Here is a 14837-nt window from a genome sequence, read left to right as displayed (position 1 = left end):
GATGGTAAACGTGACCAGCGTCATTCAATACGGACGAGGAAGCAATGTCTGCGTGTTATAGGAATGCTATCAGAATTAACTTCAGCCGCAACTGTGTATTGTTTGTTGAGAATAAAAGAACGATATTATCTAGTCCATTGAATTTTCTTTTAGGAAAAGTGCCGAGTTCGTCGATTCTTTGGTCAGTGAATTTTTCATCGGAGAACCTACCGAGCGGGTGAAGTAAAAGTCGGCAGTTATTTTTGGTTTTTGTGTAAACCGATCTTGTTCGATTTTGCTCTGCATACAGGTGATGATTTTTTGACGATAAAATGACAAGGTAAGTACTATCTGATTTTAAGGATAACAAAATTTTTCTCCCCTATAGAGGGTATATGTAATTTTTTTTGTATCAGTAAATATCGTTACACTGTGAGCAGCAAGGGATTAACAGATGAGCAGAGAAAGGCTTATGATGAAAATGGCTATGTGTTGGTGAAAAATCTTTTTCCCCACTCATTGCTCAATGAATTCAGGTAAGTTTGGGCATTTTATATATTTCTATTTCGTTAAGAGTGTCACTACCCCGATCATAACTGAAATAACTCATAAGCTTTGAATTAATACTCAATGGTATAAGGTACTTCATTACTTGTGGAAAAGTATATAATTTTTCATTAATGCCTTTGCTATTCAATTTTTTTCATCTTTGTTTCTCTTTCACAAGTTCCTATTTCGACGATGTATGTACCGGTAAAATTGCTACTACCTCCAGAATGGTTAAAGATCCTCTACTTAAGAAACTAGGAGTTAAAGGAGAAAGTGCAATTTTCAAGGTAGGATTTTTTGACAGTAGCAGTCAATTGACCAGTTGTCTTAAGTTTGAAGTCAGTTAACATTAATAACTACTGTACTGATAGATATAATAAGAATTCCAAAGTTTCCAAATTTCTAAAAATGAAGCGCAAAGAACAGAAATATAATGTTAAAGACACGTGACATATTTTACCGGTGTTCATGTTTATAACATGGATGAAAAATATACTCCCCTTCCTTTATATTTGACCTGCTACCGAAAAGCATCTATACTCATTAAGATATTGACACAGTTTAAATTTTACAGCTGCAAGATTTTCTGAACGATGATTTTTTATTCAGATATGCTACATATAAACCGCTATTAGATGTAGTTGAAAGCATCATCGGTCCAGATATTATTGCCGTCAACTCTATGCTTATCAATAAACCACCCGATGCTCATCCTGATCTGTCTAGGTATCCAATACATCAGGTAATATCTAAATCTGTTGTGAATTGCAAAAAACCCAAAATGATTTGAATCGTGAATTAAACAACTTGGGGTTCTCTTCATTCCTTCCTTCCTCGCTGACTGCTTATTCCAAATTACTAACTCCCGTTAACCCTGCTGAGCCGCCGCTGACATAGATTGACCAATAATTGTTCTGGGGTTGTAATGTAGATTGGCTTGAAGTTTTTTTGGTGTCAATAACTTCAGTCGCAGACATCAAAGAAAAAACTAACTTTATTTCAGTCTTATGTTAGGAAACATTATTGACTTGTAATCAGAACAACATAACTTTCATCCAATCAGAGGGACGCCTATATTTCTGTAGCTCAACAGTCTTAACACTCCTTATTGCGTTGTAGGATTTACATTATCTACCCTTCAGACCTGTTAACACGACCGTAGCATCTTGGACCGCGATGGAATCGATAAATAAGGAACACGGTTGTCTTTTTACGTTTCCCGGATCACATAAAAAGGAAGAACTGTATCCACATGACTACCCTCAGGTAATCATTTCGCCGAAAAACGACTTCCAACTTAAACCATTTTCCAAATAGGGTCTCAGGAACCCTCTGTTTCACGGAGTTACATCCTCAACTGAGGGATCTAGGACTTACGTTACCATGGAAAAGGGAGACACTATGTTTTTTCACCCTCTACTTCTTCACGGTTCTAGGCCAAATTTAACAGCAGTAAGTGAGTTATAATCACAAGCTCTTGAACCTGGTACCAAAATGGGTAGTAGGTAAATTAAATCATAAAATCACTGAAAATTCGTTCAGAAAAATATAGAGGTGGGATGGATTCTATATATTATAAATAATAGCTCTCTAGATATGCATCATTGAATAGCACATCAAAAAAAGTTCAATTTTCTTTAAAATATCTTTAAAATTTCGGTAGAGCGGTATTTCTTGATTTCAGGAATTTAGGAAAGTCATATCCTGCCATTTTACATCAACAAATTCTTATTTCATAGACGTTAAAGGCACTTCTCAGGAAGGAATTATGAAAGAGATGGTTGATTATATGAACGGATGGGTTGAAGACTATATGGTGAGAAAACCACACAAATATTTTGTTAAAGCAACACCTCCTCCAACCGTATTCTACACTTTTCTTTTACAGGTGATCTGGAAATTGAAAAGTAGGCACGTTTCAGGGAAAAATGGCTCTTTGTTGAATATACAGAATCACTTGTGACGATTACACGTCCAACTGTAAATTAATAGATGAATGGAATGTTCAAGCATATAAAACGATTCATTAAATTTTTGTAAGATTGTAATATGTAGAATAAAGTAAGATTTTTTTCAGGAATGTGGACAAATATACTTCCAGATGTTAAGAGGGGTTTTCATTATAATTCAATTCAATCAGTCCGTCAGAAAGTCAGAAATTTTTTTATTCGTCAAACGAAAAAAAAAAATTTTTTTTTCATTGAAGAACAAATATTCATTAATGTCATTGACTTTCCGAGGTGAAATTATCTCTTCTATGAATATCCACATGAAAAAATTTCTCGAAAAGTCTCGCCATTGGCTACAATTCGTATCCTGGTGAAATTGAGAAGACGTTCGTTAAGTGCTGCCCCCTTTTCGACGAAAGTGGAAACTATTGTGATATTCGTAACTTCTTCCTATCGTTCAGGTGTTCCGGCAACACCCCACATTCTTCTGCTAGTCTTTTCCCGTGGTATAAACTCCTCTTAAGTTCTGAATATTTAATAACATCTGAAGTATAGTTGTCCACATTCCTGAGAAAAATTTGCAAATGCATGGATGTAACAAACCAAGAGATGTAAAATAAATGATTTTACACACGTGACCCATATTTTCAGTTTCTTTAAAACTTCCCATTTTCTTCAGCAAAATATCTTCCTTAGGTCATTTTCCTTATATCGGTTCTTTCTTTTCGAAAAATATTCTATTTATGTATTTGTAAAACCAAATTATAGGCCATAATCTGGTCTGTTTCTTTGTGCTTTTAAGACAAGCAGAAAAATTTCGGATGAAAAATAAACCAATGATATGAAGAAATACAAGTTGAACGTATTATTTATTTCCAAAAGAAAAATATAAACTGCAGTCATAATATAACGGGAATAATGAGAACGAGATAGTAATTCCAAAGTAGGTTCCGTTTTCATTCACATTTATTTAAAATTTAAACATCTAATGTCACATAGTAACGGGCGTACTTAATTATTAAAATAAATAAGACTTCGTAAAAATGTGAAAGGTAAAAAAACAAAAATATTGAATAATTGATCACCCTCTAACGCTATCGATGTAAAACCTACGATTACAGTTTTCAGTAACATGATGCCAAGTTCAGAATGGTGATAGGTTGAGGTTAGTTATGAGTACGGCCTTATTTCAATGAAAGAAAAAATTTCAATACGTAAGTGCACAGGTTTTATCGACGTCACAAAGTATGAAACATATTTATCTCTCTAAAACGGTGATTTCTCCTAGCCTAACACCAAATAGAACGAATGTAAGTACGTACATGTTATCATACTTTGTGAATTTATATAATTCATTAATGTATAATGTCATTACGACTCAACTAATCACGATAAAGTCAATACATAGACATAGAATGTGGTTGGCTTAACACCTTCCAAAACAAATATATTACAAAAATTTACACAATTATATTAATTTATAAATATTTATTATTAATTAAACTTATTCATTCAATGAAATTGTTCACTTTACTGTGGCCCGGCAGCCAAGCGGAAAGTTCTGAAGATGTTGAAAGTTATGGGCCGGGACGAAACGATTGAAAAGCTGAAGTTCCAGCTCTTCGACACTTCACTTAGATGTCATCATGGTGACGAACTCTGCAACAATAAAAAATAATCAGATCGCAGCCACATCGGATTCCAAAGATTCAGATATACCAACTGCGTAAACCCATGGAATATTTATAACATTTACTTCAAACAACTTTTTTAGACTATGGTTTTCATGGCGTCAAAACAATTATCACTTATAATTACTTAGTTCTTTACAAGGTGCAAGTTCCTTCAAATATGAGGATCTTTAGAAAATTTCTTCTTGCATAGATTAGATACGTTTATCATGTATATCACACCATAAAAACTAAATAGCCAGAAAAAGTTGTTCAAACTACGTAGACACCTAGTGTTATGTAATTGTTAAGTGGTTCTTGCACGTTTAAATTTTTGCGGTTACTCGATATAAAAATTCCATTGGTCGTAGTTTGCAATTAACCTTTTTTAAGAAACACATCGAAGTTAATAAATCTAGTAATACTTTCCCATCTGAAAAATCAACTATGAATTTTAGCCTTCTGATGTTTTTATGGAACCCGCATGATACTTAAGCGAAGAATTCGAAAATAAAGAGGGAAGGTAGATTTGCATAAAATTAATCTCAGCTTGTTAGTAAAATTATTTTCACAACACCAAATTATGTACTTCATCTATAACTTTATCGTTTGTTACATATTTGAAACAATAGCTATGTGAAGAATTATTAATATTAAACATAGAAAGCGCTAAGTAGGTACAGATATCGAAAGAATCCGAAATACATATTTATGTGAAAGAATGAAAATATGTAAAAATTTATCTAATTGTACGCAAATAAACCAAGGTAAATTTTTAATTTTTCCTTATCTTGCGGTTCTTATCGCAGCTTGTCCAGTTAAAATTTCCAATGAATTATTCACGAGTGTACTTGATTTTTTCTAAAATTAACATTCATAAAACAGCTTCGAACAAAAATACAAGCAATATGGGTATTCAAAGATAATATCAATAAAGAAGATCAATGTGCGATAAACCGATCAAAATTCTCTTTGAATGCTCGCGGCAATAAACGAAAAGCAACTGGATTTTTGTCGATCTAATCGGAAAAAAAGAGGAAGAAATATCATGCCACTAAGCACATTCCCAAGGCAATATTACTGAAACTAACCAGCTCGAAGCTTGTGTGGGTGAGAACCGATTGAAAACGGTAAGAGCAAGAACTCGGAAATCTGTAAAGGAACACTACCAATCACTCAAAAAAATTAAATAGTAGTACAAAAAAAAATAAGCAAGTGTTTTATGTATGATATGAAACGCAATATCATGGGAAAAACTGATTTTGCAGCAAAAAAAAAACGAGAAGCAGCTTATATACAACACTGGCGACGTCGTCTTTGAAAATAATTGTCCAATTGCATTATTTTTACGAAATTAATGCTCACAGTGTTTACTCTGCACAAATTTGGGAAAAAAATAATGACTTCAATTTGAAATTGTGATTATACTCGTTTTCAAAGGAAGAATTCGATTGTATAAAGAAGAAAATCGCCGATTGCATTGTTTCCTACGTTCGCCGGTTTAGATAAAGGTAGTCATAAACGATTTTAATAGTTTCCGTTCATTACCCAGTTACTTCAATCAAAACCGTTAAATTAGAAATATGTTCGACGTATCATATTCTGCATTGATAAGGAGGAGGAAATCGGCGAAAAATCGCTCAGCCTTGAAAAATCTCACGTTCAATAACTTATTATTGATAAGTATACGTGATAGGTGCATAATCAGAGTAGGATAAAAGATATCTATATAAAAATGTATCATTTTTTATTGCCCACAAACGGGAAGTTGCTAAAATTCAACGTGGAACTGCACATATTTCCCGTCCTGGATGAATTGATCGAAATAAGATAATAATATGAAAAGTCGGTACATCAAGTAAGCCTACGAAGTCACTCTTGTCGACCGTCCTGCCCTCTACCTTGTTGCGCAGATCACAATCGCGCAGATCATGCGCTATATTTCTTATGCATTGTGAGTCCCGCATTTCCAAGATTATTTTCCGAATTTGACATCAAGGGGCGGATGGACATGTTATAATGAAATGCGCGAAATCTCAGCTTTGCGGGCAGTCTCCTCATTCATACATAATCAATTTTTTTCGTCGATAATTGCCAGCTTAGACTCACCTTCGTAATTCACCTGACCGTCGCCGTCGATGTCGGCCTCCCTGATCATTTCATCGACCTCTTCGTCGGTGAGTTTTTCCCCGAGGTTGGTCATCACGTGACGCAATTCAGCCGCCGAAATGAAACCGTTGCCGTCCTTGTCGAACACCCTGAACGCCTCGCGGATCTCCTCCTCGCTGTCGGTGTCCTTCATTTTTCTCGCCATCATCGTGAGGAATTCGGGAAAGTCGATCGTACCGTTACCTTGAAAGAAAAAAAAATCATCGTGAAGGATTCGTCTGAAGCAATGGAAAATTTTTTTTGGACACCCTGTATATCGGAATGAAGACGAAAAATTGTTTCTTTCCTCGAGGAATCTATAATAACCATTCAGGAACGCCCCGTATATAACGCGCTAGACAAGGAAGCGCTGAGGCTTGCTTGCTTCCAAGAGGAAAAGAGATAGATACATAGATCGTTAGTTATGGAAAGCGCCGAGTCTTTGGAGTGCCAGAGTTTGTTTTATTTCAAAGCGAAATAATGCTATGAATACTTGGGGATGCAAATGACAGATCATTTTGTTTCTTTTTTAGTCTTTCAACTAGAAACTATCACAGCTGTCGGCAGTCAGCTTCTAATCCACCGAAATTTATTTTATTAACTTCCACCTGCCACGGCGACAATGCTCGATAACGTTTCGATATTGATTGAACCACGTGACTCTATTATCTATAATTTTGATACAGTCCTATAATTGATCCTGGTTTTCCACGTCTACCGCTTCTTATCAGTACATTATTTTTTCTCATTTCCCTTGAATTGAATAGATTTTAGATGGGAAAATCCACAAAGGTGATTTTACTCGCCCGTTCTTAACCTCAAAGAGGCAGCTTTTTGGCAACTACTATAAAAATCTCTTCGACTTGCTTTTGCCATTATATAATAATAAAACCATCTTCATTTTTATTGTGGAAAAGGGCTGGACCAATCTATCATAAAACTTATAAATATTCCACCCCGAAAACTGTATATTGACGAATTGAAATACGGCGAAAAAGGTTCTGGAAATTTACCGAAAGGCGGATGTAACACAGAGGGGAGAACGGAATAGTTTTATAAATTGCAACTATTAAATTCCCCGTTGTAAAAATCTGGCAAGAACGCTTGCTGCATTTGGAACTAGTCCAATTCGTTTCCCCGTACATTTTTTTTGGTCGGTGTTCTGCCCGTAAGGCGTAGAGGAATCTCACAAACAAGTCTGATATAATGAATGTCGCATTTCGGAATATTCCGGATAGGACGGCTGCGTTATTCGATGGGATCATCTCAATTTTCCGGAAAAATTATCGAATCCTCATCAGGTTATTTTATCGAATGAAAAAAATGTTCTATGTAAACAGTCTTTCTAAGTGCAGTATGCTTGGTATTGTCACGCTGCATTCTCATGAGTATTAGCTTACACATCACGCTCGTTGACTAATATCATAAACTATCGGGTATTGCCAAATGAAAATATTTATGAAGTGGCCAATAAGAAAATGTGATGTTTTGCAAATTGATGTTCTCGAGACAAAACTGAAAGGATAGACATAATGATGATGTGATTTGATGGCATCTTTGTTGTATCACAGCAATAAATCCTGATCTTAAATGCTTAGAAACTGGAAATTTGCGTTTCTTTTCTGTCTTGATTAATAAACTGCTAAGAAATGTACATACATAAATACGTATCCTCGGAAATTAAATCGCAAATGATGGCCTAAAAGATCCTTGATATACTTTAGCGGAAGTTGAGTGATTTATTTCTACCATGGGGTTCAAGTTCACAGCATTCTCGAAGGATTTAATGAAATTCAACTTGATGTGTTTCTCCCATTTTTATACGTTTTGGATGGAATTGATGTTGGTTCTATTAAATAATTGAACGAATGGGTGATTTTATAAAACCCTCTGTTGTGAAAATTTAGCACCTAATTTAGTCCTTTTACTTCGCCCTCTAAATTGGTTTTTATGCACCTGAGAAGCGAATACTTCATACTTCTCAGAGAAAATAATCGGAAACAAAGAAAATTTTCCATGTGTCAACATGTGGAAGGAAAAGTTTCGGTCAGTATCCGGACAATAGACGGAAAACGCCAAGCGAGACGGATGTTCAAACCATTTTCTATTGGTGTTCTATCATCCGTCATGTTGAAGTACAAGTTTCTAGAGAAATACCGTTCATCCGATGAAAAAAAAGAAGGGAAGGCGTCGACATGAGTCTGCGATAGCCGTGACATCTGGCTGTTGCTCACCTATTAGGGATGGCAATGATTCCATCGATGTTTTGTTACAGTCTACAGATATATCGTAATTCAATAATTGACTTCCATAGATAATTCAATAGGATATATATCAAAAAGTTGAATTGGTACTTCCTACCCCTGTTCGTGATAGGTTCTAACCTCACTTTTGTCCATTGAACTCAATGGTTTTGCCAAACTGAACTGAATTTACTTTTTGTTTGTTTTGTCTATTATATATCGTCATTTAAGCTACTATCAACGTTTACATATCCTCAATTTAATCTTTATGTACACGCCAAGTATTATTTGAGGGCATTATATCGACATATCCAATAATCCCAATGCGATGTCGACGTTTTTCTCAATTTTGACATCCCTATGCGCGTTTACTGTGAAGCGCGAAATTAACTTTCTCGTAATAAGAACAAGACGACCGCAACAACGAAAATAAACTTTAGAGCATTTCTCGTAGAGCTGAATTCTAGTTATCGTAGACGCATATTCCCAGAGACAATAAGCTGGCGTGTTCAGAAAATTCATACCGGAAAATGGGGCGAGATTATCCGGTGGACCATATAATTGTCCGCGTTTGCGATAAGACAATAACTTTCGCCGAAACTTTATGCAGCAGCGAGAAAAATGATCGACATACGTAATTTATTATTAGATGGATGGGTCGAGGAATAGAATGAACGGATAAAAACGACGTAAATATTTCACGAAGGTTCGTTATTCAATGGACAGAATTAGAATTTCGGATATTTAAGTAGCTCGGTCAAAAACTATGGTAGTAAGTCTTCAGAAATCCGCTAGTACAGCTAAACCCTGAAGCCAAATCGGAAAAAAACGAAGAAAATTGAGATTTTTCACGTTTACCAAATGTAACGAACAAATCCACGTCAGTTGTAGGAAAGTGAGGTTAGCACCATAGAGAAAGCGTGTCTCTGGTTAGCACCGATCAGGACAGGGGTCGGTGGTACCGATTCGACCCATAGATAAAAGAATAGTGTTTTTGGCCTCGGTTTTTATGAAGAAAAAACCAAATCAGGTGTACCCCCTGGCCTACTAGTCGGAACAACACCGAAAATATAAACGCCCACGTCTGTCGGCTCCTAAAAATACCGGAACAGGTTAACCGGGAAACCTCCACGACCTCGTCCTTCTTCTTCTTCTCCTCCATTACCCCAATCACGTCTAGCGGCAGTCGAACACCCTAATGGCGTTAATGCGTGCGTCATCGAGTCGGGTCGATATCGGTAATTCAATTAAACGCCACAAAGGTGGATAATTGGATGATTGGAAAATGCAACGGGAACAGAAACGGCGTTGCGGACGGTTCGAATTTACATTTTCTCAACGGGGAGAGAAGGGGGGGCTCGCAACGACATAAAACCCCATTAACGACCGAGTAGGGGATGATCCGACGACTTTTAACTGACACGGTGTAGCCACAGAATACATACATGGAAGAAGAATTACTTTATGGTCGCAGCATCCTGATGACATAGATTTTTGTGTCTTAAACTGGAATTGAAAACGCCCAAGGGGTGGTTTTTCAGTTAAATGATTGATTCCGCAAAAGTGTGTCCAGAATTTGAAAAGATTAATATTGCACAACACTGTATAGAAAAACTCTAATGCTTTTCCCATGGTTAATAATAATCTGAACGATTTACGAAGAAGATAGTCCTCACACCAGGGTCACATGAATTACAGACCTCATATCCTGCTCCATAAAAGTAGATGTCAAAATATTTGCGACAGACTGATGGGTATCTCCAGCCCATATTTCAATTTTAATTGGTATCTAATTCAATTTATTATCGACAAGCTGAAGAATGTCGATGGAGAAAATCAACACGTTGTAATTCCTTATAGGGGATTTGCTAATATCGTTTAAAAAATCGGGTACCATTTTTTAATAGAACGAAACCTTTGAAATAGAGAGTTCAATGAAAACTACAACCTCTACTCTACTTTTCACAGTAGATCATTCTCGAATATATGAAATTTGATACCAAGATTGAGTGCCTATTGTTTCAGCTCTTGGCTCAAAGTGATTCTGAGAGTTGAATATTGAAGAAAAAAGCATGAAAAAAGCACTATTTTGAAGAATACTCATAGACTCATCGTTGCTTTTTTGTATTGCATCTTTCCGTAACTGTGATCCTCTTCAAGTGGCAGTAAAATATACTTCGTAGAAGAGACAGAAATAACACGCCAAAGTGTAAAGTTTACAGGATTATTATTTATGGAAATCTATTTCCCTCGAAATCAGTTATGTAACTTAATTGAAATAGCGCTTGTTTTTATACATTATTTACTGTAATTTTTAATGATTGCGAGTAATCACAAGAAAAATTATGGGAAAATGCATTATTAAATAAGGTCACATGAATATTTCGAACAAACCCTATTTAGAAAAGATGTTGAGATGAAGATAGTACGAGTACAATTTACCGAAATGTAAATAAAATAAATTATAAATAGCATTTATGTGGGTGCCTTTTAAAGATGCCATCGGAAAACTCTGGTTATCTTTTGTTATCGAGTGCGCAACGTGTATAGATATTTAGTCAAATTTTTCTCATTCTACCGAGCAAATTTATCAAGCGCGATAATAAAGATAATGATTTTTCAGAAAAATTTGTTTCAGGAATATGAATTGCGATTTCAAACATGGGGTGTGATAACGACTTTTGCCCTGCTGGTGCATGTTGCCCTAATAAAGGTTTAATTAGAATTGCGTAGGAAATCTGCACGCTTTTTTCCACAGCTCGTGTAAGGGTGTAAGGTTAACCCTCAATCTGAAAATTTTAATCTGGAAATGACACGCAGTTTTTAGATTGCTGCGAAACCCAGTCGTTCATTTTTATAAACTACCACCTTATGCTTCTGCAACATATCAGAGTGTACGCGGAGTATAAGCTTCATAATTGACCTCAGTATTGATTTTTGCCAGTTTCTTCCTAAAGGAACGACAGGGTTATCATTTTGCTCCGTTTGTTATTTTGTGCCGAAAATAGCCTCGAAGAAAAGAACCGAGGACTTGAATAATGATCGGTCGATATTTTGTTTGATATCGTCTATCAATAACAGACGATTTTTCACAGCATCACTACAACTTTAGAAAACTTATGCATGTACGAATAAATCTCCAACTCAAAAAGAAAAATACTGATTTTCCACTTGAAGAATTCTTAAGGCATTGTGTAACCAGACTAATTTCTTCACCATAGTGTCTGTGTCCATACTTATATCCAAGTCTCCTAGTTGCTGCTCATTATGAAATATAGATACCTTTATTATTATTCAATCCACGGAATGATTCGACTGTATGTATTCTGCAGTGAGAAGGAGAGAGACCATTCCATTAGAAATCTGCTATAGACCCAGACTAATCGGGGAAATTTCAATTTTACGCTTGTCATGAAACGGAGAATTGTTCTAGGCCTGCGAATTTGTATTACCCCAAGTTACTGTGAGGTTGATCAGGCTAATTGATAATAAAAGTGTCGTTTTGTGGCCGTTTTACAGCGCTCGCTGATAACCGGTGAATAACGACGTCGTTACTTTACGAAATCCGCCAAATATCCTCAAGAAATGCAAGATTAATTTGAATACACCGACTGACATAAAAGTCAAATTTTTTTCATAAGAGAAATCTGTCTAGAAAGCTTTTCATTCAATAAAAACGGCAAATTTGTTAAGCTTATAACAAAGTTTCTTTGCTTCGGGGTCCATTCTCGTCAGAATTTTTTTTAAATTGAATCTGAGTACTACTATCGAAGAAAAATTGTCCTTTCTGCCTTGGAACAAGATGAGAAAAAGAAGAATGCGCTGGTGGGAATAGAAGTATGAGTGTTTTGGTAAAAAATCCATCAAAGCAATTATCTCGTCAATTATCAAATTATCCAGCAACAATCAACTTTATAGAGGACAAACACTGATAACGGCAGGTATATACTCATGAATGGCTGGATAAAGATAAAACTCCTGTAATGAGAATAAGAATGATCCATTTCAGGCTTGAATCATCACTTAACTTAAACCACTTTTTAGATATCAGAGATAAGATATGAAAAAGCTCGAAACTCTAAGACCAAAAGGTTGTTTTGAATATTTGGCCCATTTATTGATGTGGTAGAACTGCGATGTACTCAGAAGTTGACTAATTATATTCATCAATTCACATAATACTCAATATATTGTTCACTTCTTCAGATTTGAAAAGTGAAACCGTCCAAATCAAAATTTCTGAAATTAATAACACAGCCAATATTTTTTTCACAAGTATATTTCCAATCTCAAAAGTTACATAGGTCCCATAAATATCGACACTTGAAATAAAAGAATACACTTTCACGAAAACAGAATTTTATTACCTCAGACCGAAAATAGACGGAAATTATCCGTTGAAGTTGAAGGATCGGGAACCCAAATAAATGTTAAATGGCTAATGAGATCATTCAACATGAACAGATTCCAGACAAGCGATTCACACCGTGTGTTTATCGACGGAGTCATTGGAATTCTAGATAACAATGCCGCGCAGTTTTAGAAGAACGGTTATATAAAAACTTCAGCTCTTCATTCGTAAAATGAACGAGAAAAAAACTGACGTCAATTTGTCCCATTAAATTGTTCATGCCAATTTAAATATTTACATCTTCCGCATTCAGGAAAAGATGCATATGTTTAACACACTGAATGGATACATAATGAAGTCATCCAACTGTAAGATAATTAATAACCATGGGAACATCATAATTGTTGGTAATGAGGAAACGGGTGGTCCTTTTTTTTTCTCAAACAGAAATACTCACCATCGGCGTCTACCTCGTTGATCATGTCTTGCAATTCTGCTTCTGTGGGGTTCTGACCTAACGATCTCATTACAGTTCCTAATTCTTTGGTTGTGATTGTGCCATCCCCATCTTTATCGAATAGTGAAAACGCCTCTTTGAATTCGGCAATTTGTTCTTCGGTTAGTTGGTCAGCCTGAAAAAATTATATCGTGTTTTGAATACATCCGTTAGGTATGTCGAACAGTTTTTGTCGGCCCCGTAGTAAACACCCAAACGGTGCAACAGATCGATATGTAGGTATGTATATCTACGGAAAACTGGAGTAAATTCGAACAAACTACGTAGCAAGGAATACAGAAACGGTTATATTCATTTTTAGAATAGTCTAACGGAATCCCGCAATGCGGTAGAGAATACAACCGGTGAACGTAGGATTTGACAGATAACGATTATGAATTCTGATAGGGGACGTATATACCGAAAATACAGACAGGATACCGTTGATCTGAATATTTAAACGATAGAAACAATGAGGATTGCCACAAATACCAACTCACCATTGTGATATTTTAGGGTACAAGTGGGAAAACTCTTATAAAACGAAAGTCAAGTCGATAAAAAGAACTGTGCCACAACGTCACACTACGAAGTACACTAGCCAACTGTCTTTTTCCCGAATATCTCGATTTGTTTGGTCGGTCTCGGAAGAGTGGGGATGGACGATGCGACAGAATATTGAAAATGGCCCGAAACTGACGATTTTCTTGCCAGAGTCTTCGTTGATCTCTGATTTTCCGGGATTAAGTCATATCAATTTCACCTGTCAATTTCCATTCTTTTGTCTCCCCAGATTGCGCAATTTTATGTCAGAAACTTCGAAAATTATATTTCAAGGCTCATCTGGTAACCAATGATAGTGGAAAGGGGGAAAATATGCGTACAGAGAAAGAGGGATGCAAGAATCCAATAAATGGGGTGGTTAATTATTTTTTGATTGAGCTTGTGGGACAATTTCCGAGGTAGTTTGGGAAAACTCAACTTATTGCTAATAGCACTATAAGATACATTTAAAGACTATTTTCTGCCCATGTTCAGATTGTATGAAACCTGCAAAAAAAATTATTTAAGAAGATACCTTGATATATTTGGAAAAAATATTCTGGGAAAAAAATTTAATTAGGAACTTTTTATATAAGCTGACATTGTTTGAAAATCTTGAATCTACCGACAAAAAATAATCCACAAACTCTCTTCACATCAAAAACATTGCTTTTTTATTGGCATCCGGCATTCGTTTTCTGCCTAATTTCATACATTTCATGTTCAAGGGATGCATGCATTACGAAAAAAAACACTCTTCTGCAGGAATATCAATAGAATTCAGAACATAGTAACAATCGCATTATATACACAGAAGAAAAGTAAAATATTATTTAACGGTTTTCAGTGGCATATTCCTTTATCAAAGACGTAGGTGCTAATATTTCAGCACCCGAGGAAATATCTGAG

The 14837-nt window shown here is 35.7% G+C and overlaps 2 protein-coding genes across 2 annotated transcripts; one reads left to right on the top strand and one right to left on the bottom strand.

The window, feature by feature from the left end:
- Positions 1-253: 253 nt before the first annotated feature.
- LOC123319217 (phytanoyl-CoA dioxygenase, peroxisomal-like) lies at positions 254-2588 on the top strand. The gene is made up of 8 exons (XM_044906083.1): positions 254-319; positions 396-515; positions 707-815; positions 1103-1270; positions 1648-1794; positions 1846-1980; positions 2213-2344; positions 2417-2588. Exons 1-8 carry the CDS (start codon positions 312-314, stop codon positions 2489-2491), a joined length of 894 nt encoding a protein of 297 aa, XP_044762018.1. The 5' UTR covers positions 254-311; the 3' UTR covers positions 2492-2588.
- A 739-nt stretch (positions 2589-3327) lies between these two features.
- Positions 3328-14044, bottom strand: LOC123319219 (calmodulin). The gene is made up of 4 exons (XM_044906086.1): positions 13886-14044; positions 13347-13521; positions 6257-6499; positions 3328-4136 (listed from the first exon to the last, which is right to left on the bottom strand). Exons 1-4 carry the CDS (start codon positions 13886-13888, stop codon positions 4108-4110), a joined length of 450 nt encoding a protein of 149 aa, XP_044762021.1. The 5' UTR covers positions 13889-14044; the 3' UTR covers positions 3328-4107.
- Positions 14045-14837: the final 793 nt, after the last annotated feature.

This window comes from Coccinella septempunctata, chromosome 8 (genome assembly GCF_907165205.1).
Source record: "Coccinella septempunctata chromosome 8, icCocSept1.1, whole genome shotgun sequence".
NCBI lineage: Eukaryota > Metazoa > Arthropoda > Insecta > Coleoptera > Coccinellidae > Coccinella > Coccinella septempunctata.
The sequence above is the reverse complement of the archived record's forward strand: the minus strand, read 5'-3'. Positions and strand labels throughout refer to the sequence as shown.